Source organism: Asterias rubens, chromosome 4, assembly GCF_902459465.1.
Source record: "Asterias rubens chromosome 4, eAstRub1.3, whole genome shotgun sequence".
In the NCBI taxonomy this organism is placed as follows: domain Eukaryota; kingdom Metazoa; phylum Echinodermata; class Asteroidea; order Forcipulatida; family Asteriidae; genus Asterias; species Asterias rubens.
This window is the reverse complement of record NC_047065.1, coordinates 694,247-722,112: the sequence shown is the minus strand read 5'-3', so window position 1 is coordinate 722,112 and position 27,866 is coordinate 694,247. Positions and strand designations below refer to the sequence as shown.

General features: G+C 38.6%; 1 protein-coding gene across 2 annotated transcripts; it reads right to left on the bottom strand.

The window, feature by feature from the left end:
* Positions 1-13: 13 nt before the first annotated feature.
* Positions 14-27,865, bottom strand: LOC117289348. 2 transcript variants are annotated; one of them, XM_033770434.1, is made up of 20 exons: positions 27,795-27,865; positions 26,377-27,000; positions 25,444-25,761; positions 24,442-24,562; positions 22,619-22,801; positions 22,079-22,270; positions 21,355-21,609; positions 20,283-20,540; positions 19,448-19,696; positions 18,783-19,112; positions 17,733-18,002; positions 8,889-9,118; positions 7,853-8,021; positions 7,041-7,299; positions 6,543-6,701; positions 5,523-5,658; positions 4,828-4,936; positions 4,200-4,321; positions 3,654-3,918; positions 14-3,235 (listed from the first exon to the last, which is right to left on the bottom strand). In XM_033770434.1, the coding sequence occupies exons 2-20, from the start codon at positions 26,938-26,940 to the stop codon at positions 3,051-3,053; spliced, it is 4,374 nt and encodes a 1,457-aa protein (XP_033626325.1). In that variant the 5' UTR covers positions 26,941-27,000; positions 27,795-27,865; the 3' UTR covers positions 14-3,050. The 2 variants fall into 2 exon arrangements, with proteins under 2 accessions (XP_033626325.1, XP_033626326.1); XM_033770435.1 differs by having other exon boundaries at positions 8,889-9,115.
* Position 27,866: the final 1 nt, after the last annotated feature.

Genomic DNA, 27,866 nt, shown 5'->3' with positions numbered 1-27,866 from the left:
GCAAGTGTTCTAATTAGTAACTATTTGACATCCCATCGTTTTATTTTAAAGCTTTGTTCAACAGTCCTTGGACAATACAATTCAACAATTGAAAATGCATATACATAAATCGGGGTATGTTTATTGGCAATTATATAATAACTGTACAATTTCTCATCTCTGCTGTTAGTTACCTAGACTAATGGTCAAACCTTAAAATTCAAAAATTATCAAAATAAAATCTCTTGTTTGACTTTGTAAAATATTTATAATTATAACTGTTTTGAAGACTTATATTGATTCAAATCTTCTGGTACTGAGAAAACATGTTTCCGTAAACTCAAATCACTGAAAATTTTGAAAGAATGGTGACTAGAATTTTAAAAAAGGGGATAAGTCTTTTACACAACAATGTTGTAATGTTTTAATCTGCTTTTTAAAAAAACGCCATGCAAGGCAATATTTTTATTTGGGTATTGTGTTCGTTCACAGTTTTCACCAAAACTTAGCGCAGAAATAAGTAGCTTCTATGATTGATGCAAAGTCTAAACTGACAAATTATGCCTGCAGTTTTGTACATGTTTCAAAAATGTGATTCGGAAATTGTTTCAAATCTAAACCCAAAACAGTCTAATGCTGGTAATAAAAAAAGAGGAAACTTCTTTAAAAAATACAGTGGTTTTAAAGTCTAGTGACATCTCTGACCATTTGACATTACAGCTCTGTGTAAGTTCTGAATAAAAACTAAAGTATGTGTATTTAAATCAACCAATAACGTTCACAGTCATCAACCATATTGACTTACTCCATTCTTTGTTATTAAAAAGTACATGTACATGTACTTTGTGTCTGAATGACTTTTGAATAGAACATCAAGTAAGGGAAGGGTGGAACTTAATCAAACTCCACCAATAACATTCCAAAGAGTTTTAGCTATCATTCACGTATTTTTTATTATTGTACAATGTAGAGTGTATTTACTATTTCACGTGGTTTGTTTGCAGCGTGCATTGATATTTAGTTCCGTCATGCGCTAATATACATGTATAACATTATTAACAATAAATTAACAATCCATTCCTTTGCTTTCATATAAAAAGTGAAGTTATTTCATAAATACTTTGCGCTAATCATGAAAAGAATCTACATTATATGTACGCTCGATTAGAAATTAATTTGTGTACAGTTCACTGGTAGTGAGGTTACATCGACATGGTGAGGTCATTACTTGAGATTATATCAATAGAACACAAAGAATGTCAAGCTCAAACGAACCTTCATGGGAAAGGCTACTTGTCGTCAGTGTCTGGTGTGCATGCCCTCTATGTCAGCCGTAGACATAGAGTAGCCATGTGACAGGGCAAGATTATCCAAATCAACCATTGGACAAATGTTGGAGAAACTGAAATTTGCCATACAGCTTTAACGCCTCGGAACAAATACGCACAGATACCAGAAGCTCTATTTCAATGCATCAAATCCAACAGAATGCCTAGGCTACGCATCCATGTTTTAAGGTCAACCCACAAGAAGGCCATATATCTCAGGTCATAATACATCAAGTAATGCACAAAACGTCCATATACATCATAGGTCATATCCAGTACAATTTCGATACAATTGAATACAGTTCCTTCTTCTCTTGTGATAATCAATTTGTTTTCTTTTGTTAATGTTTATGCAAAGAGATAATCCTGTCATATAGCATAGAATATATACATGTCATCAATTTGTTGTTGAACAGAGCAAGAATACGTCATCCCAAACCTAAGCAATTTTGTCCTCCAAGTTTGTAGGTTTGGTTTTTCTATTGTAGTATAAACACCTTGAAGTCCAAGAGGGCAATGGCATCAGAACATTTTCTCCTTTGTAAAGGGCACACTATGAGTGAACTTCTACTTGAGCACTTCAAGGGCACCAAGGCAATGACCAGAGGCGGCATGAAGGCAATCGCCATCCTTGCCTCTGTGAAGTATCAGGCCTGCCACCTCTTCTAAAACCAAGACCCAGGCCACAAAAAAAGATCTTGAGAAAGTGGACCAGGTCACCAGACCTAGCTACATCATTGGTTCTATAACACTATGTACAGCAATGCTTTCTGGAAGTTAATGTACATATAATGTATGTATTGTAAAGTTTTTAGCATGATTCCAAAATCGTTTCCATGAGATCTAAATTCTTAAAGGTCCTATGAAGTGGTGTTTTCTCACATTACATTTTTTATGGGCTTTATGTATTAATTGAGATTAATAAATGATAACACTTTCTATCAATTTTTATGACTTGTTTTAAGAGTTTTAACTTTGAATTTATTCCACATGCAGTGACTGACAATTTAGCCCGTAGTATCTTTCACTGGAGCCGCCCAAATTCATTGGTATTTTGGATCCGATAGGAATCTGTGTAGACTGCCTCCGTCTTTAGATGGAATTTTCAATAACAAAAGTCAAAATGATCGTTGTAGGTTTCTTGCAATACTTGGCCCTGTTTTACATATAGATTATTGTAATATTCCTTTCAAGACAGACTCTGCCTTTCGCTGTTACCCTACGCATGGTGACCATTAATTGTTTCCAAGACTCCATCCAACCCACATTGATCATTATAGGTTTCCTGCAAAACTCCGCTCTACACATAGACCATGGTAGGTTTCCATCCTTGCCCTTCACTTGTTGACCATGGTCGGTTTCCTGCAAAAAATCGCCGCCCTTCACATGTTGACCAAGGCAGTTTTCCTTCAAAACTCTGCCCTGAACATAGACCATGGTCGATTCCATCCACCTGACTCCACCCTTCACATGTGGACCATGGTTTAAAACTCCGCCCTTCACGTAGACCAAGGCAGGTTTCCTTTAAAATCCACATAAGATGGTAATGGGAGGTTTCCGTCACCCAGGCCATGTCCGGTTCAGCCCGGCCTCAAGCAACCAAGTGGGAGTTTGTTAAACCTCCGACTCTCAACAGCATAACTGTGAGTTTTCTTCGAGATTTTAGCCTTCCGCTCCTAGACTCGAATCTGCAAAGCTAGACGACACATAGTGGTCCACACTTAACTCATTACAGTCCAAATACTATACATACGTGAGTTTTCTTTCCTCTGTGTTGGAGTACATACAAATATATGCATCTCCAAGAAGTCGGGTCATAAGTTCAGGCAGTTGTTTCTTCTCAGAAGATTCAACGTTCTTTGGGTCAACCCAGCTCCGTAAATCTTTCAGGTGTGTTATTTGTGGGATGTTGTAGCCCTGTTGATCACCTGTGGAAGAAGAATGGAACCATAAAAGATTGTCAATTAAAAACTTCATACATATAATTTAAAAAAATAGTAAATCATTAAAGAATTCAAACAATAAATGTATTGCAGTTGTACAACTTTTAAAAATTATGTTTCACAATTATTATTGTTTTCCATTGAGTACATGTAGAGCATTATTGAATTGGTATGTTTCAAAGTTAGCCATTACTTTAAAAAGTCAGTACATACTTTTCACTTTTTTAAAGAAATGTTGACCCATAAAAGCAATGTCGATTCCGAAGGAAAATAGCTTATGAGTAACAAATGACCAAAGCCCAGTTATTGTTTATGGCCAGGGTTTCAATTCTGTTCATGCCAGAATAATATTTCATAAAGTAATAAAGATGGTTATGAAGTAAACCATGAGAAATAACTTCACCTTGTCTGTCTGCCATACTGTCGAAGAACACCCATTCAGATTCACTCTCTCTCCCTGCTTTGACAAACGAGACGTAGTGACTTGTCCTGATACAAATGACGGCAAATAAATCCATGAGTTTAGGTTTGAGCATCAGCTGGCGATGCTGGTCCACTGATGCCTCATCGTAACCTTTTTCCATTGTGACAGCGTAAAAATCTTTCAAGAAAGCGTCTGGTGTGAAGAGATCTGTGGGCTTGTGGTCAGATCGTTTTGTGCTGTGCGTCTACATCGAAGAAGAATAGGTTGAATTGCAAGTTACAAACCAATAAATGTGGGACCAGACTAACTAAAATTAAATTTACCAAGTCAGTTTCCGCTGAAGTTTTTTACTTGATTTTAAATAAACAAATTTTTACAATAAAAAGCAAGACCTGATGCCAAAGAAAAAATCTACACAGTTACTGCAAACTGAATATACATTAATACCTCACCATGCAAAGCCTAAAAAAGTATATTAACAGTTGTTGCTTTTTATATGACTTAACATTTCACAATATGACTCACCGTGGCGAAGCAATCCGCACAGTAATTATTGATGTGTACACTTTCAGATAAACGATCGCTGGATTTACATGGTTTACATTCGTACACAGCAAGATTTCCACACACCATACACTGCCTAGGTTCTGCACAAACAAGAAATCAAAACAATTAGAACAACACTTTCAATAGACGGAGCAAATTATGCGCGCATTCGAACGAGGCGCCTACATAAAAAGAAAACAATATACAATGTGAAATTGAAGAATTAAAAATACTTGTAGTTAAATAAAACCCAATGTAAGTCTATGGAAACAAGTGTTACTTTAGTTCATGAATTTGTCGAGTGATGGTATTTTACGAAGTGTGACAGGGAGCTTATTCCACAGGGCAGGAGCAGCTTTGGCAAAAGCACAGTCTCCGTATTAAATTGATCAATTATGAAGTTAGCAAGATGGACCTAGGCCTAAATTCCTGGCAGTTCTTACTTGCTCTGCCATCGTATAGTCAACACAAACACAGTCGCAGTAACAGACTGTTGTGATTGCGTAAATGGAAGTCAAGGTACAAGCAGCGAAAGGTTTACACTTATTAAACAAACATAAATTTAAATGTTGCCAATTCAAACAAAGGAAAGGAACACTTTACTTACGTTCTTCTAGAATGTTTGTGATATCCAGTTGAAGAGAGGGCACAATACGTTTGTACATTTTGTATTCTTTGCCAAATCGAGGCATCTGTACGATGAGACAAGATGGAACCTATGGAAAGAAGATTTTTTTAAATTGTGTAAAAAGAAATAGCCAAGAATTTATTTGTGGGGGAAATTGCTTTAATGCTCATCAAATGTATGCATTATACACATTGAACATTACAATGTATATATTTCATTTCATTTCAGATACATTTATTTCATGTCCACATCAATCAATACATTGTAATAACATTGTTCAGAAAACATTTAATAACTTGTACTAAGGAAAACTTAATCCAGTTAATGAACAATGAATAGAAAATAGCTTGACGTTAACATGTAGGAAAAAGAAGAAGCAAAAGCTTTTATTTCCTCTTCCCTAAAGACAAGGACAATTTACACAAAAATGAGCACTAACAAACAAAAGGGACATGGACATTATGCATGAGTGAGACTGGGCAATAGATAAAATATGTACTAAAAAATGTTGTGTATTAAAATAAAAGAGATATACAGGGATCATGAAGATGAAAGTAAAATAATACATCTAGTCGCTGCTTAATACTACATTTCTAATCGCTATATTTATAACCAGATCATCAATACATGTGAAAATAGCGGTAACCAATGGTGACACTTATTATTTCACTTACTTCGGTGAGCTTGAGGTCGTTGTCCTGAAATGACTGCAGAAGAAGTTGCTCCACTGTTGGCACTCCAAAAGATTCATCTTTATCCGTGAAGATTTGGTAAATGTTGGAGTGATCTACTTCTTTGCTCACCCCATGTCTAAAAAATTGTTTAACCAAAATGAAAGCAGAGTTATAATCAGGGTATTTGAGTAAGAAACCAACAGCCGCTTTTACAAAATGCTACGATTAATCCTATCTTCCGTAAGGACAAGTAACTAGTTCTAACTTGGGATTAATCTTAAGGCTTGCATGTTACAGTGCAGGGCTGTGACTCATCCAAGTCCTAAGATTAATCCTAATTTAGGAAGAGTTTGGTGAAATCAATGGCTGACTGTCTGCCAGGGCCCTATTTCATAGAGCTGTTTAAGCAGAAAATGGTGCTTAACAATTTTCTGCTAAGCAGAAATGAGCAAAATACCAGCCACAAATTGAACATGTGCATTGGTAGTTTGGCTGGTAACCTTAACCTTATTCTGGTAAGCATAATTTTGTTGTGCTTAGCTACATTTTATGCCTAAGCAGCTCTATGAAATTGGGCCATGGTGAGTTAGCTTTTTCCCAAATACTGCATCTTTCCCTTGCCTGGTGTAGGTTTCCAATTCCTACCTTGAGTTTTTTAGTGTTTATTTTCTTGTTTATAGTCACTCGCTAAGATTTTGTTATCGAGCATTTACACAAAACACAGAACCATCCAAAGGATAAAAGCAATATTAAGTTGTCTTGGTTACAGACACAAGTGTCAAGACTGGGACCTACCCCGAAACTCTGCTGATCAGAACCATCAGAGCTTGAGTCCGGTGCGCTTGACCGCTCGACCACAACACACCAAGGGTGCATTTTCACGATCGTAAGCAAAAACTGTTTCAATTCAACTGGCCATTGGTTGATCACCAGCCATTGACCGAAACAGTAGTTGGTTACGACTGCAAATACGCAGCCCAAAAGTAGTATAACAATGTATGCTTTAATCTCAAGTGTTACCTAATGTTTAGCAGCGGTTTGGACTTGAATACTTCGGAGAGCAGTGTATGCAGGAATTCTTCAGGGTCTTTCTCTTGATCCATCAAACCTTTAGTGGTGCCAAGATTGTCTAAATGTTCTCTTAGCTGAAGCACTCGATCCGCTCTCACAAAACCATTCCTATGTTAAAAAAAAAAAAAAAAACATTGAAACGATGGCACGTTCATCTTTAAATAACCCCCGAAGTTATAAATTCCAAGGAGCTCGTAAGTTTTCCAACTCAATTAAATAAAAGTATTAATTTTGTCCACATTGTATATACTACTTGTTCACATACATAAATTACTTATTATTATTTGATCTCATTGGAAGAGAAGGGGGCCCAGGGCTTTGTCCCCAAGCCCTCTGCCCCAAGTTGATTCAATGACTTGAACTTACTGTCTGAGCGGGTTAACAATGCTCTCTCTAAGTATCTTCTGTACATCAGCATACAATGGAAGATCAATGACTTGAACTTACTGTCTGAGTGGGTTAACAATGCTCTCTCTAAGTATCTTCTGTACATCAGCATACAATGGAAGATCACTCTGCCCTGCCGTACGCTTCAAGAGTGGATCAAACACAGTATTGTAGGCAAACATACTGAAGAGCGTGGTGTCCAGGTAGCAGGAGTTCTGATCTCCCTGTATTCCCTTCTGCATTCCCACAAACTCCCTCCTTAAACTAGGAGGCGGGTCAATGTAACCTGGCACTTCCGGTGAGGAGAACCCGCCAAAATCTGTCCAAGGAAGTTAACAAAACAAAACAAAATATCACAATTAACTACCACAACTCTCTCTGCTGTAGAAGTAGTTGGCAGACGTCTGTGGCAGAGGACAATGTCATGTTTAGAAAAATCTGTCAAGGACATCTTCCTCTACTCCAACAGTTAGTACTGATATTTAGTACCAACAGTTAGTACAAACACTTCGTACCCATATTTAGTACCAACATTTAGTACCAACAGGTAGTAACAACAGTTAGTATCAACAGTTGGTTCTGATATTTAGTACCAACAGTTAAAACCAAAAGTTGGTACCAACAGTTGGTTCCAACAGTTAGTACCAATAGTTAGTACCAACAGTTAGTTCCAACAGTTAGTACCACAATTAGTACCAATAGTTAGTACCAACAGTTAGTTCCAACAGTTAGTACCACAATTAGTACCAATAGTTAGTGCGAACAGTTAGTACCAATAGTTAGTGCCAACAGCTAGTACCAACCGCTAGTACCAACAGTTGGTACCCACGTTTAAAACAAACAGTAAGTACCAACAGTCGTGGGCCTTTTACCTTGGCTTGTTTGACGCTTGGCCACTTTGAAGGTCTGGGACAGAGATGGGAAACGTGAATCCGGCCTACATCGTGAGAGATGAACAAAGAGGGCTTTGTGAGGCTCACACTGAAAGTAACGCTGCTTGTTAAAGGTTCCATCCGTACCGCCATTCGTCAACGGAGTCTCCTACATTTAAAAATAAAATAACAATTGATTATATGCATATTAATTTTGGTTTTACCCTTACACCAATGTGTGTGTAAGCACTGTATACTCTGTACTTTCCTGAGTCCTGTACCCATACACTGATGTGTGTAAGCACTGTATACTCTGTACTTTCCTGAGTCCTGTACCCATACACTGATGTGTGTTAGCACTGTATACTCTGTACTTTCCTGAGTCCTGTACCCATACACTGATGTGTGTAAGCACTGTATACTCTGTACTTTCCTGAGTCCTGTACCCATACACTGATGTGTGTAAGCACTGTATACTCTGTACTTTCCTGAGTCCTGTACCCATACACTGATGTGTGTAAGCACTGTATACTCTGTACTTTCCTGAGTCCTGTACCCATACACTGATGTGTGTAAGCACTGTATACTCTGTACTTTCCTGAGTCCTGTACCCATACACTGATGTGTGTAAGCACTGTATACTCTGTACTTTCCTGAGTCCTGTACCCATACACTGATGTGTGTAAGCACTGTATACTCTGTACTTTCCTGAGTCCTGTACCCATACACTGATGTGTGTTAGCACTGTATACTCTGTACTTTCCTGAGTCCTGTACCCATACACTGATGTGTGTTAGCACTGTATACTCTGTACTTTCCTGAGTCCTGAGAAGTGTCTTACTAACTAAACCACCGAGATTGCCCGCTGGCTAGGGGCAGTTCGAATCCTATGATTACATGCAGGTATTTATTCCCCTTTAGGTTTGCTGTTGTTTCAAACATTTGATTTCAGAAAAAAAATATGTTCTTCGTTTGACGTGCTTTCTCGTTTCAGTGCATGCGAGACTCGCACAGTCTATACATACACAATACTTACAAGTTCAATTCCAGCGACTAAGCTGACACTCTTAGATCCATCAGGGATCCCGATCCATCGGATTACTCCATAGGACTTGGTATTGTGCGTGACCTCTACCATGGAATTGACCTCTAGGTCGGGGTACGATACGACCTCGGTTGCAGAGACATCGTCAATCGAGTGGTAGCCTGCTTCAAGGGAGAGTTCTTTGGTGACAGGTTTGATGTCTACTGCATTGTTGGAAACTGCTGTACATGTATTACAGAGAAATCAGTGATTGACTGTTAACTTCAGATTCTTAGATATTTATATCGTGGCCCATATGGGTCTCACACATTGAACTCTCGAAATGTGGGTTCCAATCCCGTTCCTTGAGCCAGACACTTTCTATAATTGCTTCTCATCACCAAGGAGAACAGATTGTTGATAAGAATGATTAGTAACAGTTGTAGCAATTTGACTGATTCTGGTGCTGCATACTCCACAGGAGTTGAGATGGTGTAATAATTGCGTAACTCCCAAATGAGAAATAATTAAAAAAAAACAGGTTCCTTTACATACAAAGTTCATGTAAATTCCTCTAGCAGATGAAATTGCACAATGTCTTCAATCATGTGTCCATATACGACATATTCATTTACATTGTAGTGTACATCATAGACAATATGAAACACAAACACCCTAAGCCTATTCCTTCTGAACCTGAAAGTAAATACACTGCACATTTTCGCAAGGCCATCAACCATTATATTTTATGAGCTGTCTTCATACTATGAAACCAGGAAAGTTGCTTGAAGTTTCTTCTGCAATTTGCTTAAAGATACAATCAAAGTAACCTGAGAAAGTTTCAGCTGAAAACATTGTCTACTTGTTTAGAAAACAGCAAAAAACTGCCAGAGTATTATCATCTAGAATGTCACAGCCATCCAGTTTGAGAGGTGACAGCGGGTACCAACCACATCTACAAGCCACAGCATTCTCAAACAGACACCAGTGAAATATGAATCTCCAAAAGTCATCTCAAGCCGCTCTTCAGCGATTCAAATTTGTCGGTAAATTATTTCTTTCCATTAAACCAAATAGGGGCATTTCAGACCTAAACATTATGCAAGATGCTTGCATGTACTACCATCATCATCTTTATTACAAAATGTGCTTGGGGAGGAATATTACACAATTTGTACACATTTATTACATAGTATTATCCTTCTTTTTTACCTTGTATTTTTCAAGACAGCGTGGCTTTAATAATGTGGATACATTACATATTCACAGAGTGATGGGGAATACTTTACGAAATACCCAAACTACTATGTCATCACGCATCAAGATGTTTCCCTATTTTGTAATTGACAGAAACTAACAGCACACAGTCACAGTCGGGTTTTTTTCCTAGAGCTTTTCCACATGCCAATTCGACTGACATTCAAAGAAAATGTCATCATTACTATAAACATGTTTTATTGTCTGTTGTTGTTTTTGTGTTTGTATCCTATGTGTGAAGGCTTGTGTAAAGTTCATACTAAATTAACTAGTATCAAACTGCAAAAGAGTTGTTACAAATCTGGAATATATATCCCCTACAAAATAGTTGCATGGTGTGTTTATTGGAATCGAGAGGAAGTTGTAGAGTTTGTCTAGCATTTCACGATGAAAGTTTAATGCTTGTTGTCCTAACATCTACTAGGCCATATTAATGTCAAAAATTCCATCCTCTGGTTAAGCAAGCTTTGGTTAAGCAAGCTTTGGTTAAGCAAGCTTTGGTTAAGCAAGCTTTGGTTAAGCAAGCTTTGGTTAAGCAAGCTTTGGTTAAGCAAGCTTTGGTTAAGCAAGCTGTGGTTAAGCAAGCTTTGGTTAAGCAAGCTTTGGTTAAGCAAGCTTTGGTTAAGCAAGCTTTGGTTAAGCAAGCTTTGGTTAAGCAAGCGTTGGTTAAGCAAGCTTTGGTTAAGCAAGCTTTGGTACAACCATAGAGCTGAGGACCCTAGCTCTATGGTACAACCCTTCACCTGCACTGCCTGCGTGCCAGGCATTCGCTGGAATGAATAATCCTGCATAAATAAATAATCTTGAAAATAACTGTCTCCACAAATTGGTTTGAACCCCCCCCCCTTTAAATCCAAATATCTACCCCTAACCCCTAATAAGGACAACTCTATGGCTAATTTACTTAAATTCAAAGGCTTTATGTACACGTTTCACAACTTATTGGTATCATGTGGATGTATATTGTTGGAAGAAGGCTAAGAAAAACACCTTTTTTGTCCTGGATGTTTTCAATCAGAAAAAGGATGAATTTACTATTTTTGTATTTATTACTTTAAAAGGAGAAAGCAAAACTAATAAATTACCAGGTTTGTAGAATTGAGAAGCCTAAAATATGGGGATATTAAATCAATCGTCAAAATGGTGCCAAGACAGAGCCAACAGTACTTGAAACTTCTATAATAGAATTTGGGGGACAAAAATAAAATTTTAATTTCAAAAAGGATGTGGTTCAAAAAAAGGATATAGCCAGAGGTGATCAACTTGCCCACCAGCATTTCTTCTCTCACTTAATCTAAAGACTGTCAAGTCTTGACATGTCACGTCATAATAGAGAACAAACTTCTGCTTCATATGGCTAATGAACACAAATAACCACGGAAACACCCAATCAAACAGTTATCACTTACCTTTTATCCTTTCTTCGCAGTTGGGTATAACACACCACTGTAAGTGTAAGAAATTGCTCAACATTCTAACAGTCTGCACCTATCTGTGTCTATTTACACCTTGTAGGATGCAATGTCATTTGCTTATGTACATTTGTACATGTATCTTCCAAAACCAGTTACAATTAAAGCTTTCGAAGCTTGCAAAGTTACGAAACAAAGCGCCGATTCACAAATAACGTCTGAAACCAAAAGCAAGTTCCTGAGGCTTTTGTTTTATGCTGAAACTAAGCTTCCATTAAGTTATGTTTCCATGTATGTACAAGGGATATGGTTGACTATTGCACGTATGTTTCCCTTTCCTGAGTTGATTGAAATCCAAACAAAACGCCCATAGAGACTTGTAGAGACAACAGGATGCTGACTGATTTCCTTTTTATCGGTTGTATCATCAGAAACAATGAGGATGCTATGACAACTCTAGCAGAATGACAAATAATCATAAGACAGCTTAATACATGTACATACTACGTATTACATGCAGTATCTTATGGGAATGCCTCATATCATTGGAATGGTTCAAACACTCATAAAGTCAGCAAGAGTTGCAGTTAATGGGGGATTACCCTCTTACAGAAACGGGTGATTTATCAATATCACACACATTACACCACGTAAGGTATCAACTATTACAGGGAGGCCTGGATAACAAACACAATGCTAGAGAACCCTTCTGAAATCCATAGTTCATTTCTGTAGAGCCATTTCACACAATGCAATTACAGGCTTACAATCAACTTTGTTTAGTTACACATATTACACAAATTGTTAGTCAAGCTTTAGAGAAACAAAAATATGATATTGATGGAAATTTAATAAAACAAAAAATATCCTTGCCAATAGCAAACAAAAATTGAATTTTGTTTTAAGCAATTTCAAGGAAGCAAGACCATTGTTCTCTCCAGAAGCTAGCGATTGCACACTGGTCGAATTGTGGAGTAGCAGAAAGTGCATCAGCCAATAATACAAACAACTTTTTAAATTACCTGCTTATCTCATTAAATTTTGTTGTGGGTAAAAATGTGTTATTTTGCCCCAAAACCAACTTCCATCCAACTATAAAGAGTGGTTAATTATCACAACTAAATGAGTAAGCACAAAACAATTCTGCTTTATAGAAATAGTCTGCCAAAAGGGCAAAATCATGCATGTGACTGCTGTACTAAAATGGCCTCACAGGAAATTACTCAACATTATTTTCTGCTTCAAACAGAGGAGCCAAATTTCCCTGGAAGCACAAAAAACCTTCTAAGCACAGAATAGCATTGCTCAACAGAATCAGGTTACCAGTCCAAAATACTTTGAATTGTTGTGGTCGGTGCCCAACTAAAAATGTTGTTTAGCAAAGACAGTGTTGAGCAGTATTTTCTGCTTACAGCTTTATTTTGGACTTGGTTTCTATCACTAATTTAGTCCAGAGTCCAGTTTCCGAGAGATTCTTTTGCCAACGTTCCCACAAAAAGTAACAACTTAACTCATGATGTAAAATGATGTAAATGCAAGACAGACTAAGTATCATGGTGCATCATCTGTGACTGGTCTTCTGTTAAATGTTGGTTCTCAGGAAACTTTGAAGCAAAACTTTTTTCTTCCAGAAGCAGCTTTAAAAGCTGTTAATTTTTGTGCTTACAGGCTTTGATGTTATTAGGCCCCACTTGTTACCAGTGATAAGTGTCATCTATTTTAAAAACCAAACAAAGTTAAAATTTACCGCCCATATCAGGTCTCCTCATGATAACCAATCCGATTTCTTGAAGTAGCTGCCCATTGAGCAGACAACTGACTAACTGAGGACTGCTGCAACCCATTAGAAAGACATCAGGTACTTGTATTCCAGAAGTTTGAATAATGTGTTCTCTCATCGCTTCTACTTTTATTCTAAACCTCAAACCCTGAGATCTCTAACTATAACCACTAGATATTGGGGCTTCCCCATTTTCATCATTCCTCTTTTGCAAGATACGGGGGCTACAAGTTTTATACCACAGTCTATTTAAAAGAATGAATGTCCACTGAGTGAGTGTGAAGAATGGCAATCTCTCTGGTGAGTTTTTAGACTATCCACTCACTAAAATTCCTTGAATACCAACTCGCTATTCAGCCAGTCATTATCAGTCATTCATAAAACCATCAGCTGACGAGTACAGACTTGAACATGTACAACCCACACACAAGCAAAGTGTACGTACACCATCTGATCTATTATAATAGCTCTATGACTCTATGACATACACCCACATGATGTATTATTATAATGAACAGATGACTGTGACCAACCATGGAGTACCAATCTAAAATACACAGGCTATATTTACATGTATGAATATGCATTTGCTGTGATCATCCAATAAAACCCCACAGAGTTTGCATTTACATGTACATTGTAATTGATTCACGGAACTTGTGGTTGGTCAGAATATGATGATGAAAACATATTTGTCACAGGAGGGGGAGGGTTTTGTTATCCCAAACTTAGTACATTACAACATACATGGAATGAAGTTTGTGTAACATGTACATTACTGAAATTGCTGTGTACATGCATGGAGGAATAAATCTAATTTATTCCTCCATGGTACATGTAATGGTGCCCCCAAGTTGATCAGATAACATCATGAATCTATGGCCAATGTGTTCCTGCTCTCCCTTGCTCATTCTCCAAATTGGGACAAGCAGTTTGTGGTTTTGCCCTTTATGGAGTGAGGTGACTCCATTGTGTCTTCTACCCTTTGATGAACCCACGGAGGAAGGAAATAGTTCAACCATGGATAGATATACCATGCAGGCAGCAGAGTTGTTTACAGCATGTGTATGACGTACACTGCTGAGTGCACTTTATGGCAGAATCGTTGCACCACATAAAGTGTGTCAGCATGAAGGGTGAAATATAACTATGGACATAGTTCAAATACACATAAACAGCTAGATCACTGTGTGGGCAATTGCTCCATGGCAATATGCACAGGGGATTTTTCAGTTTGACTTGGCCTGTGAAACTCATCTCTTGAGTGTGGGTGTGCAGTTTTGTTTTCAATGTGTCGACTGTGAAAGAGCACACGCCCACAAAATGCTTTACGCCTAGAGTTGGGTAATAACATGTAAGAGGGGGATTTCCTATTTTGTCGCCAATATTTTGACGAAAATAAATTGCTTCAATACAGATAAGGCCAAATAAAAAAAAATACCAGTTGATCGTCCAGATTTTTCAAAAAAGAGGAGGATGAGGACCTTTTTATTTATTATTTATTATTTTTTCCAAGATGGCCGCTTAGTATTTCAAATTGATTACGCCACAAATTCTTCAGTTTGAAACACCGCAAACTTATTTTATACCTACTTGCATGAGGACCCGTGTTAACAGGGTCGGATCATGACACTAACAAGATGTGCTAGTGTCTGGTAGGCAGTCACTAATATTGTTTTATGAAACAGACAGTTACGCGTGTTCGAAAGCATAACGTGAAATGAAAGAATGGTTTTTATTTTTATTTTTACAAAGATCGAAAAATAAAAATTAGTATAACAAAAGGATGCGGCCCCAAAAAAGGATGCGGGAGGGAACGATCAACTGGCATTTTTTGTATTTGGCCTAAGGTCCACCGGAATGATTTCGGCCAGTACTTTTGCGTACTGAACTGTTTCTGTGCGCACTGAATGCTATTATTAATTAGCAAATGATGATTTTCTTTAGTAAGAGTCTATTATATTAAGCCTACTGTTAAATTTACATTTAGTGTAGCCATTTGTTCTGCTATCTTAGACAATATATTCTAAATGTTTGTATGAAATCCGTATGTCATTTTAAGATTTGGTGGTACAATAGTTGGGTAGATTTGGCTGTAGGTATTGAAATAACACAGTGCACTCTAAGAGTTTCACCACTCACAAATAGCTAATTTACTTGAGGGTCAAGATAATAAAACCTGTACCTTGGATGGGAGGATAAAGGGCCAAGATCAAAGGGAGGATCAAGGGTTCTGATTATCGCAAACTGTACCCTCGATCGACAGGATTGAGGGTTGTGATAATCTTAACCTGTACCTTGGATGAGAGGATCAAGGGCCAAGATCAAAGGGAGGATCAAGGTTTCTGATTGTTGCAAACTGTACCCTCGATCGACAGGATTGAGGGTTGTGATAATCTTAACCTGTACCTTGGATGAGAGGATCAAGGGCAAAGATCAAAGGGAGGATCAAGGGTTCTGATTGTTGCAAACTGTACCCTCGATCAACAGGATTGAGTTGTGATAATCTTAACCTGTACCTTGGATGAGAGGATCAAGGGCCAAGATCAAAGGGAGGATCAAGGGCCAAGATCAAAGGGAGGATCAAGGGCCAAGATCAAAGGGAGGATCAAGGGTTCTGATTGTTGCAAACTGTACCCTCGATCAACAGGATTGAGTTGTGATAATCTTAACCTGTACCTTGGATGGGAGGATCAAGGGCCAAGATTATGTGCTGCGACATTCTACCAACTGAGCTATCTAGCCTTAATGTAAGCAGTCTCCCTATTCTGTCAAGATACCTTTGTTTGGGGATGCCATTCAAAAGCCATTTTTAAAGACAATAGACACTATTGGTAATTGTCAAAGACTAGTCTTCTCAGTTGGTGTATCTCAACATAATTATATGCATAAAATAACAAACCTGTGAAAATTTGAGCTCAATCGGTCATCGAAGTTGCGAGATATTAATGAAAAAACACCCTTGACACACGAAGTTGTGTGCTTTCAGATGCTTGATTTCCAGACCTCAAATTCTACATCTGAGGTCTCAAAATCAACTTCGTGGAAAATTACTTCTTTCTTGAAAACTATGTCACTTCAGAGGGAGCTGTTTCTCACAATGTTTTATACCATCTCCCCATTACTCGTAATCAAGAAAGGTTTTATGATAAAAATTGTTTTGAGTAATTCCAATAGTGTCCACTGCCTTTTAATCCAACTGAGTTTTTTGTTTCGGACATGAACCAAGACGGTTTAACAAGACAATACTTACAGAATGATACTACAAAAGACATTTTGTCAAATCAGTGCAACAAATTCCAGACTCTGATTCCAATTGTTTTGCGTAAATCACTTTATAAAGTTTGGGGATGTTTTAAATAATCACTTGTTTGCTTAATACAAGTCCATTCGTACATTTAGGAATTATGAAGATATCTACAATAATAAAGATTCAATTGATAACTAGACTTAAAGGCACTGGACACGTTTGGTTATTGTCAAAGACCAGTATTCTCACTTGGTGTATCCCAACATACTCATAAAATATCAAACCTGTAAAAAATGTTGCTCAATTAGTCATCGAATTTGGAAGAGAATAATTAAATAAAGTCGCCCTTTGTGTACATTCAGATGCATGCATAATAAAAGGCTTCAGCCGAAGTTTTTTATAATTTGAGTGAGAAATTACTTGTTTCTCAAAACTCAGTGGGAGCCGTTTCTCACAATGTTTCATACTATAAACAACTCTCTATTACTCATTACCAAGTAAATTGTTATGTTTACAATTATTTTAAGTAATTACCAATAGTGTCCAGTGCCTTTAATTACCTCTAAAATAAGTTTTATGCAATGGTTACCATCAACATTTTTTATACGACTATATCAGGTTTCTCCCCAGGACTTTTCAGGGGCATTCTGGATCCAAATTTGTATAAGTTTGGTTGAAGCATGCTGAATTGAAACAAGGTCTTCAGAATGTTCTCTACTTGATATTGGTTTTAAAAGCCCTACTGCGCATTCCATTTTGTTTTCTCCTGATAATTTTTGTAAAATAAAATAAAAGTGTTTCTTTTCCATTGTTTTTTTTTTTTCTTTCTCTTGTATAGGCCAAAATGTTGGCATTATATTGGCACGTAAATCACATGCATCGAAACGCTACACTAGCTTGTGCATGGGGATCATCCTGTATATAGTTCTGGAGGTAGTGCTTTCTGCTCTACCAGCCAGGCATCTGATAGATGATATCCAAGCCTGTGTATGGACTGTAAAGTGGGTAACCCTGTTTCAGCCCCAGGAGTAAGTGGCAACATGCCCCTGGAATAAATAGTTGATTGTAGCCCACACCTTGAAGTGGCTTTCAGGCCTTGTGTGTCTGGCGACTTGCATAAAAACAAATTACAAAATATAGTTTGAGATGTGACTTACCCTCTTCAATCTTCATGATATCATCCACTAGGTGCGTCTTGCCTCCTATGAGTGCTATTACTTGATATAATTCACCCAAACCTCGCTGGCCTTTGGATCCACAACGCCTCCAGCGATCAAGCACCTCAAAAACCCTCTGCTGATTTGTTGATTTCAGATTTTCAATCTCTATAGCGTCAACAGTAGATACATCTAAAGCCCTCACAATGTCTTGAAAGTCTACCTTTCTCGATACTTTCAGGAGATATTCGTTGGACACCAGGTTATAGGCTGTTATTGGAATAAGGACACAATAATAATTATGATAACACAGCATTTATAAAGCGCTGCATGAAGAACAGAGCACTTTTAAGGAGCCGAGAATAAAAACAAAACAAAAGAACTAGGATTGGATGCGGAGCAGGAATGTCTTCAGGAGAGGTTTAAATACAATCAGCGAAATTGCCTCTCTCAAACAGGCAGGAAGCTCATTCCACAGACACGAAGGAGCTATCCTGAGCCTCTCTTCCTTGGAACAATTTGCTATAGTGGGACTAGAGCTCCACCAACTGAGCTGTCTAGCCCGCTGTCCAAAGAGGAAATTTTGCGTCTGTCGAAATGTCAAATCAATGCCTTTTGGATTGAATCATCAAAATTCAGGAATAAACAAAACAAAACTTCCTCTATAAAAATCCATTATTGTAAATGTGTCGTCACTGGATGAGTGCGTTCCTTAAAATTGAACTCAATCTTGGAACCCCTTTTAATTATAAAGAGCTCTTAAAGTTTTTTTTTTAGAAAATAGAATTAGCTGTTGCAAACTGCTTTTCAACCAAAAATACCTATAGTATAATTGCAAAACATAGTTATAAATGGCCTGACATTTCGACCCTGGCAGAGTCTTTCTCGAATTGCGACTGCTCCAGCATGATAGCGCCCTCTTGTGCTGAAGATGAGACAACAGGAAAACATTTGCGAAAGACTCTGCTAGGGTCGAAACGACAGGCCATCAACTTAGTGTTTATAAAATCAGCAACAGCAATAAAATAACTGAACTTGATCAGCACTTACCTTTAGGTCTGAGCTCTTTGTATATATGTTGGTCATCACTCACGTCACTCAAGCTCCACTTTTGCTCCAGAGAGTGAGACTCCTCCAGTTTCCGGTACATATTTGCAATCTTGCCCAAGCCACATTCATCGAGTGCTTTTAGCAGCTTTGTCATCCTATCAGAACTATAATCATGAAGCTCCCTCCATAGTTTCAGCATTCTGAGACCATTGTTACTTCCTAAGGAAATTTCTTTGAGCTCCGCATCGCTGAAACCCAAGAATTCTCCTAGGAGTTTCCATCTCTCCCCGACTGAGATTGCAATTCTGTCCAGCATTTCATCAGTCACTCCTAAACATCAAAATGACAAATAAGTTTGTGATTGAAACTCTAAATAGTAGGTTCTGAAAGAGCCAGTTCTAAATAAAAAGTTTTGAAATAACAAATTTTGAAAAAGCCAGTTCCGTGTCTACCATTTCTGCCTTTTTGGGGGAGTCTATTCCTTTTGTGCTTGTTTTTATACACCAAAAAAAGCGGACAGGAGACACGCGTGTAGGTGCGCTGCGCATTGTGCTTAGGGTCTTTAGGTGAGTGATATATGAAGGGGCTAATGAGGCAGCGGAACATAGGTAGCTGGATTTTAAGTTGAGATCGCGACTCAACTGGTAGCGTACTGATGTGCGTACCTTGGACCAGATCACTGGCAAGATCTGGCAGTCCAGTCTTCTTCAATCCTTCATACAAAGCTCCAAGAACATCAACGTTCCTGTGCTGTCTCTTCCTCCATAACAGAAGCATCTGGTACGGTTGTTTCTCCCTTGGGAACTTCTCTAATTGATGAATATCACCTAGAGACAGTCCAAGATTCTGGCCAAGTACCTTCCAAGCGGTGTCAATTCTTACAGCAAAGGAGGACACGATATCATCATCAAGTCCTGTAGAACAAGAACCAGATGATAAACACTTAATGAATAAAAGTAATAATAAAAAATACTAGGTTCTTATATAGTGCTTTATCACTTAGGGGCATATTAAAGTGTCAGTATTATGTCTTGCAAGGTACATGTTCGTGGAGCTACGTATTGAAGTATGAGACCTATTCCTTTAAATAGCACCATGTAAAGGTTTACTAAAGTGCTGTGGTGCAATATGCCGCCGACCAGACCATGAACACTGGATCAATCTCATTCTCTTTTAGATAAGTTCTTTTAATGCGTGCGTTACACAACAAATGGGACCTACAGCGATGAAGCAAACATGGTTAAGTGTCTCTCTTAAGTGTCACTCTTTTCTGGGACTCGAAGCAACACTCTGCTGATCACACATACCAGACTTGGAGTCCAGTGCTATTATCCACTTGGCCACAACACGCCACAAAAAACACTGGTTAGTTAGTATGCCTTTTGCTTTACCTGCGGTGAGCCGCATTTATGAAACAGAAACTGTGCTAAGGCTCACTCTGTGAGAAAGCGTATACTCACAGAACAACATTTTATTATAATTCTGGATCCAATTTCTCACCTCTGGTTACTTTGAGTTCCAGTCGTCTTAATCCACAATTATGAAGTGCTCGGCTCAGCAATGTGATTTTGTCAGAGTTGTATGACTGTGCCATTCTCCAGGTTCCCAGCATCATGCGTACCCGAGGTAAGAGGTTGGGTTCATTAGTCTCCATCCAATCCAATTCCGAATCAGAGAAGTTTAAATTGAAGCCTAAAGGCCTGCATTTCCCCTCAGTGATCTCCCCGGATATCGTCATCAAAAGCTCCTCGTTCAATCCTGCAATAAGATGTTAATATCTTCACTGTAAATTCTGAGTCAATATAGTTCCACTCGACCACTCAATTAAAAGCACTGAACACTATTGGTAATTACTCAAAATAATTATAAGCATAAAACCTTACTTGGTAACAAGTAATGGAAATATGATGATAGTATAAAACATTGTGAAGTAACTTAGTTTTTCGAGATTGATTTCGAGACCTCAGAATTAGAAACGGCCCACTCTGAAGTAACGTAGTTTTCGAGAAAGAAGTAATTTTCCACGAATTTGATTACGAGACATCAGAATTAGATTTTGAGGTCTCAAAATCAAGCATCTGAAAGCACACAACTTCGTGTGACAAGATTTTTTTTCTTCAATTATTATCTCGCAACTTCGACGACCAATGAGTTTAAATTTTCACAGGTTTGTTACTTTATGCATATTCTGAGATACACCAAGTGAGAAGACTGGTCTTTGACAACTACCAATAGTGTCCAGTGTCTTTAAACATTAGCATCCGTGTCAAGGAAATATCAATCAGGACTAGTGATTTTCATTAAGCACCGGACTATTTTCCTTCCAGCTTCCATTTGGTAACATTGGTTTATTGTGGGAAAAATAAAGATGGCTGCACTGTATGATTTGACGGCTCCAAACTCAGCATTTGCATTTCCCACATGCAGTTGTCCTGTCACGATTTCACAAAGAGTCCTAGGAGATATTAAAAACTTAGGCCAAGTAACTCGTCCTAACTCGATATAAGATTAGTCTGAACTCTTTGTGAATTCTACTGCATGGACAGACATTATTACATGCAAACTGACATACCTTGCTCAAGTTCATTTGCCAAGTCGTGTAAACTGCATGTCCTGCAGGCATTAGCAAGCTTTGAAATCTTGTCAAATCCGGTCTTTTGTTTCAGCCACATTCTCAGCATTTGCTCCGTCCTGTCTTTCTCAGAGTGACACTTTCTGTCAATGTGTTCCAGATCTTCTTTGCTCAGGTACAGGTTGAATGCAATTGTTCTCCAATCTCGGTAGATTGCATTGGTCACTTCCTTCATCATGTTATCGTCCATGTTTCCTAATAATAAGAAAGATATTATAACAATAATAATAGTAATAAAGACTTGTAATGCGCACATATCAACCCTGCTGGGTGTTTAAGGTGTAGTAAAACCAGAAAAGAAAAATGAAAGAAAATAGACAACCACAAAAATAGTCCTTGAAAATCTGAGACATAAAACAAGTTTTGAGAAGAGAGTTGAATTTTGTGGTACAAAGTTTAGATCTAAGGTTAAGTGATAGAGAGTTCATTGAATATATATGAAATTGCCCTTAATGACTTTATAGGTCTGAGCAGCCATTGATTTCACCAAACTCTTCCTAACTTAGGATTAATCTTAGGACTTAGGACGAGTCCCAGCCTTGCACTGTAACATGTAAACCTTAAGACTTATCCTAAGTTAGGACTCGATACTTGTCATAACTTGAGATATGATTAATCCTAGTGAAATCGGCCACTGATGATAAGAGAGTGATTTTCAACATACCTTTGTCAGACAGACTTTCTTTGGCTTGTTCGGGATCACCATACCACTGTGCTGACTTGCTGGCCAAGGGCTCTGAATCTGATTTGCTGCTGAATTTCCCCTTGATCTTGCCGACCAGGCTGGATTTATTTTTGCTTTGCTCACTATAGTTGGAGGTTATCAGTGAATCGTCCCGTACTTCATGTCGATTTGCTAAGAGTTTCATTCATTGAAAAATAAAATAGAAACCTCAATAATGTTTTACTTTTGAATACAGGTTCAGGATTCTGCCAGAACCCCCCCCCCCCCCCCCCCCCAAGGCACTCAGGATTCCTCAACCACCACTGGAGGAATTTCCTCTGTTTCCGACCACCACACATTTTCAAACTTTTTAAATTACACTTGCAATTTCCTGTCAAAGGTTTTCATTGAAGTGTAAAATTGGGTATTTACCAGTAAAAATGGTATCACAAGCGATTAATTTTGAGGACTTACCTGTGTAAAGAATGTCCCCTAAAGGCAATGTATACTTTTTTTTATTTTTTATTAATGAAAACTTACTTGGATATAAATCATCGCTCATATCTCTCTTTCCTCCAGGCGGCTTGTTGGTCTTGTTCAACCTCTCAGCACTTGAAAGAGGAGACACCTTCTTCTGCTTGTTGACAATAAAGAATGGCTCTGAAGATTTCTTTCCCTTGTGCTTACTTTTCACTAGATGATGCTCCGTTGATGCCTCCTCTTCTATTAAGACCCAACAACAAATAACAAGCAAAGTTTAATTAAATATTACGTGCTTTTTCATGCAGATATTCCAGAAACGGCATAGATCTTTTTGCAAATACGCATTGCGCAAGCGCAAACTGTTAGATAAGGTGCATGCTGGTCTAGCTAGCGATCAAACATGATTGCTAGCTAGACCAGCAATGCACCTAATTCCTTGCCTAATGCATGTGATCCAAGTATTTGCGATATGACAAATCTCTTTCCATTCATGGTATTTACATGCACAACACATTGTAAAGGACCACAACACATTGTAAAGGACCACAACACATTGTAAAGGACCACAACACATTGTAAAGGACCACAACACATTGTAAAGGACCACAACACATTGTAAAGGACCGCAACACATTGTAAAGGACCGCAACACATTGTAAAGGACCACAACACATTGTAAAGGACCACAACACATTGTAAAGGACCACAACACATTGTAAAGGACCACAACACATTGTAAAGGACCAAACTTTGCCTCCTTCTTCCCCAGACCAGAAACTTTGGAACTCACTACCAGTTGAGGTGTTGGCCGCCCCAGCCCTCGAGGCCTTCAGTTGAGGTGTTGGCCGCCCCAGCCCTAGAGGCCTTCAGTTGAGGTGTTGGCCGCCCCAGCCCTAGAGGCCTTCAGTTGAGGTGTTGGCCGCCCCAGCCCTCGAGGCCTTCAGTTGAGGTGTTGGCCGCCCCAGCCCTAGAGGCCTTCAGTTGAGGTGTTGGCCGCCCCAGCCCTAGAGGCCTTCAGTTGAGGTGTTGGCCGCCCCAGCCCTAGAGGCCTTCAGTTGAGGTGTTGGCCGCCCCAGCCCTAGAGGCCTTCAGTTGAGGTGTTGGCCGCCCCAGCCCTAGAGGCCTTCAGTTGAGGTGTTGGCCGCCCCAGCCCTAGAGGCCTTCAGTTGAGGTGTTGGCCGCCCCAGCCCTAGAGGCCTTCAGTTGAGGTGTTGGCCGCCCCAGCCCTTCAGTTGAGGTGTTGGCCGCCCCAGCCCTAGAGGCCTTCAGTTGAGGTGTTGGCCGCCCCAGCCCTAGAGGCCTTCAGTTGAGGTGTTGCATCAAGCCTATATATTGTATTGAATAACCCCTTTTAGCTATGAAAGTTGCCATCTTGTAGGGCAAACCGTATGCGCGTTAATCGGGTACATCAATGAAGCACGCAGCACGCCACATTCCTACGGTACATGCATGCACACACCCACGCACACGTGCACAGATGCCATGTTGTAGGGCAGACATTTGAATGGTGACGTCATATAAGCAGTCAGCCTAGGAGATGAAAGTACTCAATCCAATGCAGTATACTCTCTTTATACAAAATATTGGCTGATGGTAATGTGTATGGAACAGGTCTTCGACAAATCCATTGGATACAAAGCAAAGTGAGAGTATTTTGCAGTTCATTGTTTGCAGTGCCTTTTGACCAGGGACCCACAAAAACTGGATCTTCGTGAAACAGTTGTCTGTGTACGCACATAGTGTCTGCTCAAATGACTATCGCTACAATACAACCCCCCCCCCCCCCAACACGAGTTGCGAAAGAGTTTTAGGAGTTACTACGTCTTCCGAAGCCAACTGGATCAAGCACAACAAAAGTACTACATTTTATTTCTGCTTACCCCACTGATTCTCCACAAGCCCTTGTGGGATGATGTCCTGAGCTGGGACAAATTTGATGTTGGGTTTGGGTTTGATGCCATACTGTTGGGGGTAGCCTGGTTCATTCCCATCAGTGCCAGACTACAATTAAACATGCATGAAATAAACAGATTACATACATACATATATACACTGTTTTTTTTTATAGCGCCATTTCATTTAGACCACAGCGCTTTAACAACTAGACAATAGCATTGGAAATAATGCAACAAATGAAAAAAAAGCAATTAACAGAAACTAGACAAAAGATGTTTAAAGTGCTTTCTTGAAATAGGCAGATTAATTCTCTGCAACTAGTTGTAACTGGTTTTCTTTCAGACAAATTATCCACCCCAGAACAAATATATTGACAAAATAAAGAAACCGCCATGGCTAAATAGCTCAGTTGTTAGAGCGCTGGCCTGTTAATCCAGAGGTTGTTGGTTAAAATCCTGCTCTAGAAACAATAATTTGTTCTCATGATAAATAGAGTCTACTGACGGAAATGTCGGGACTGAACCGGTTCTTCTCAGAACCAACCCTCCTCCCAAAAGAGTTTTATACATCGCTTTACCAACAAATCTACTAACTACATATACTTTTTCTTAAAATGCAAACCATGCAAAACTTTGAACATCACTTATTAATATTTAGGAATTTCTTCAGACGGCCCAATATAATTGCTATTAAAACTTTTTAGGCATTCTTCATGCATGCGGAAGCCAACAATTCATTCTGGTAACCAACAATTTTTACCAAGCCTCAGTCCAGTAATATTCATTCTGAACTTTCTGAATAAATTGCATTATTGTTATTTATGAATTTGTTTTTAAGAATGCCGTTTGGCGCAATGAAATCATGACTTAACCCAGTAAAGACAAACAAAATTCTCATTTTCCCATGACCTGACAATGTGCGCGATGAGCTACGATACTCATTTAAAGAAGATCAAAATGGGAATTTTTATTTTATTTTGTACCTACCATTTCGACAGCAAAGACAGGTTCTTTCTCGTGGGGTTGCATCGTTATAGAGACAATTGTACCCTCTATGTAACGACTACCCACGCAACAAAAAACAGTCATTCCTTGACGGAACTCGCCAAAATGTCTCAGTTCATGGGGCTGATATGTAGATTTCAGTTTATAAGTTTGTTCTTCTCCACATGGCACAGAGTCGAGTCTTTCAGGGGGGATCAGCTTATGCACACTTACAAAGAGTGCCGTGTCTGGGAAGGTGTTGAATAACTGCTTTTTATTAAATTCCCCATCCGAGGTTCCTTTACCTCTGTGTTCATGATCCTGTTAGAAGGAAACAGACACAATTGATAGGCACATTGCAATATATAAATATTGTTTGTCAAACTGCACTTCAAGCACACATAGGAAAAAAAGAGCTTGCGGTTTGCAGGCCTGTCGTTTTTGGAAGGGGCAAGGGCACCAAGGCATTTTCTCAGTTGGTAAAGGGCACTCTATGAGCTAATTGTTAATTCAAGGGCACCAAGGTAATGACCAGGGGACATGGAGGCAATCTCCTTTGTTGCCTCTCTGAAGTATCAGGCTTGGGTTTATTACTTTATATTCTAAATAAAAATGCATATCTCCTTAAGGTGATCCCTCCACTTCACTTGGGTGTGAATCTTTGCTTTACAGCAGTTACAGGTTGAATGATTTCTAACTTTGGTGGACACTTACATCTCGAGCCAAGATTATTGACAAACTTTTGACAGACAGTATTGGAGCTAGATTGTTCTTGTTATTTGTTCAACTGAAAATTTAAATAATTAGTTTAGTAAACCCATGCTGTGTCTTGATTATGTCCTAGCTAAGTAATATTTGAAAACAATTGGGTTTTTTTTTTGGTGGGGAGCACTCTTGGCCCTTGGTGCAAGCTGTATTAAAGAAACAATTACTTACTAATTCAATACCAAAAATAGTTCCTGTGTCACCTCCAGGCATACTGCCAATATAACGTACGACACCTTTAAGTTGTTCTTGGTGTAACTTCACTCGAACTGAGTTTCCTTCCTTTAAACTCAGTGCGTATGTGAGTAAGCTTTTGTCTGAATGGACAATGTAACGCTGCGAGTCTGTCGACAGGGCTCTGAGCAAGTTCATCTCGGAAAACGACACTCTATCTACTTCAGAGCTTTTACAATCAAACTGCACATCATCACTTAGTTGCGAGACAATGTAATGGCGGGGGCCTCTACTTTGACTTTGAGGAAATTCAAAACCAGTCAAGAGTGATCCTCGTAGCACCTTCTTGGTTTGGGGGGCATTACGTTGATTGAGTATTGAGCTTGGGTTTTTGGCCGGGGTCTCCTTGTCAACAAGAAGTACAAACCAAATGGTTGTCGATGAGGAGGGTTCATTGTTGATAACATGATCCCCGCGATGAGGTCTTTCTGCCTTAGCTGACCTAATCCCACTTTGTGACTTAATGGCACCAGCTGCTGCGCCACTGTTAGCATTCGCCATGACGCTACTTTGCGTTTACAGCCATTCACATGTAAGAAGACCGCGACTCCATACTTAAATCTGTAAAAACAATTTTTTTAAAGTTATAAACATAAAAAGGAATAGTTTTTCACAGAATTCACATTAAAATTATGATTTCAACAGAAAAATCAATTATATTTCTATTTATTAATTACAATTTTTTAAACTACTTCATACTTGAATGAATTACAATATAGCCTACCTTGAGTGACTTGACTTTCAGGGGCACCAAACAAAAGGGTATCAACTATCATTCAACGAAAGTAATATTTGAGGGATACTATAGCATAGGGTGACAGATCAATGTATATTTGGTAACATTATCTCCATGCTGTGTAGATTATTTTATTTTGAGAACTTGACTTGCTATATTATGTAGGCATGGTGGGGGTGGGTGCTCTTACTCTGTGTAACATGGTGTAAGTTTTGCATTATTATTTAATATTACTCATTCTATTAATTACTAATGTGATTGAATCATGCTGAGTTTTAAGTTAGGTAAAGCATTTAGAGACATATAAATGCTTTTCTATGGTGGCTGAGAATATTATCATGTGATGGACTGAGGGAGGAGCACAGATCCAGCAAAGACTATTTTTAATATTTGGCACTATATTCATTAACATATTAAAATATGTTATTTTTTTAATTTAAATTAAACACGGTGTTAAAAAATAATAAAAAACATGCTATTTCTGTTTTTAGACAGTTACCAAATATTTCAAAACAATAATGTGTTTATTAGAATCTCCAAGCATTATCATTAGCAAAATTAACAATCTTGCACAACGTTTGACTCCGTTTTAATCATGTTTTTACCCTATGAAACATACCATGTAAATATTTGAAATCCTCCATCTTGGAACTTCCCCAGCGAGCGCAGTTGAGCAACACCACGACGTAAG

Bases quoted from the DNA above. Each gene is read 5' to 3' on its own strand.
- LOC117289348 (XM_033770434.1), bottom strand. From the start codon at position 26,940: ATGGCGAATGCTAACAGTGGCGCAGCAGCTGGTGCCATTAAGTCACAA. The intron at 24,563-25,443 runs GTAGGTACAAAA...GTTTAATTGTAG, and splicing joins CTGTCTTTGCTGTCGAAATG to TCTGGCACTGATGGGAATGA. The intron at 4,322-4,827 runs GTAAGTAAAGTG...TTGTTTGTGCAG, and splicing joins CACAAACATTCTAGAAGAAC to AACCTAGGCAGTGTATGGTG.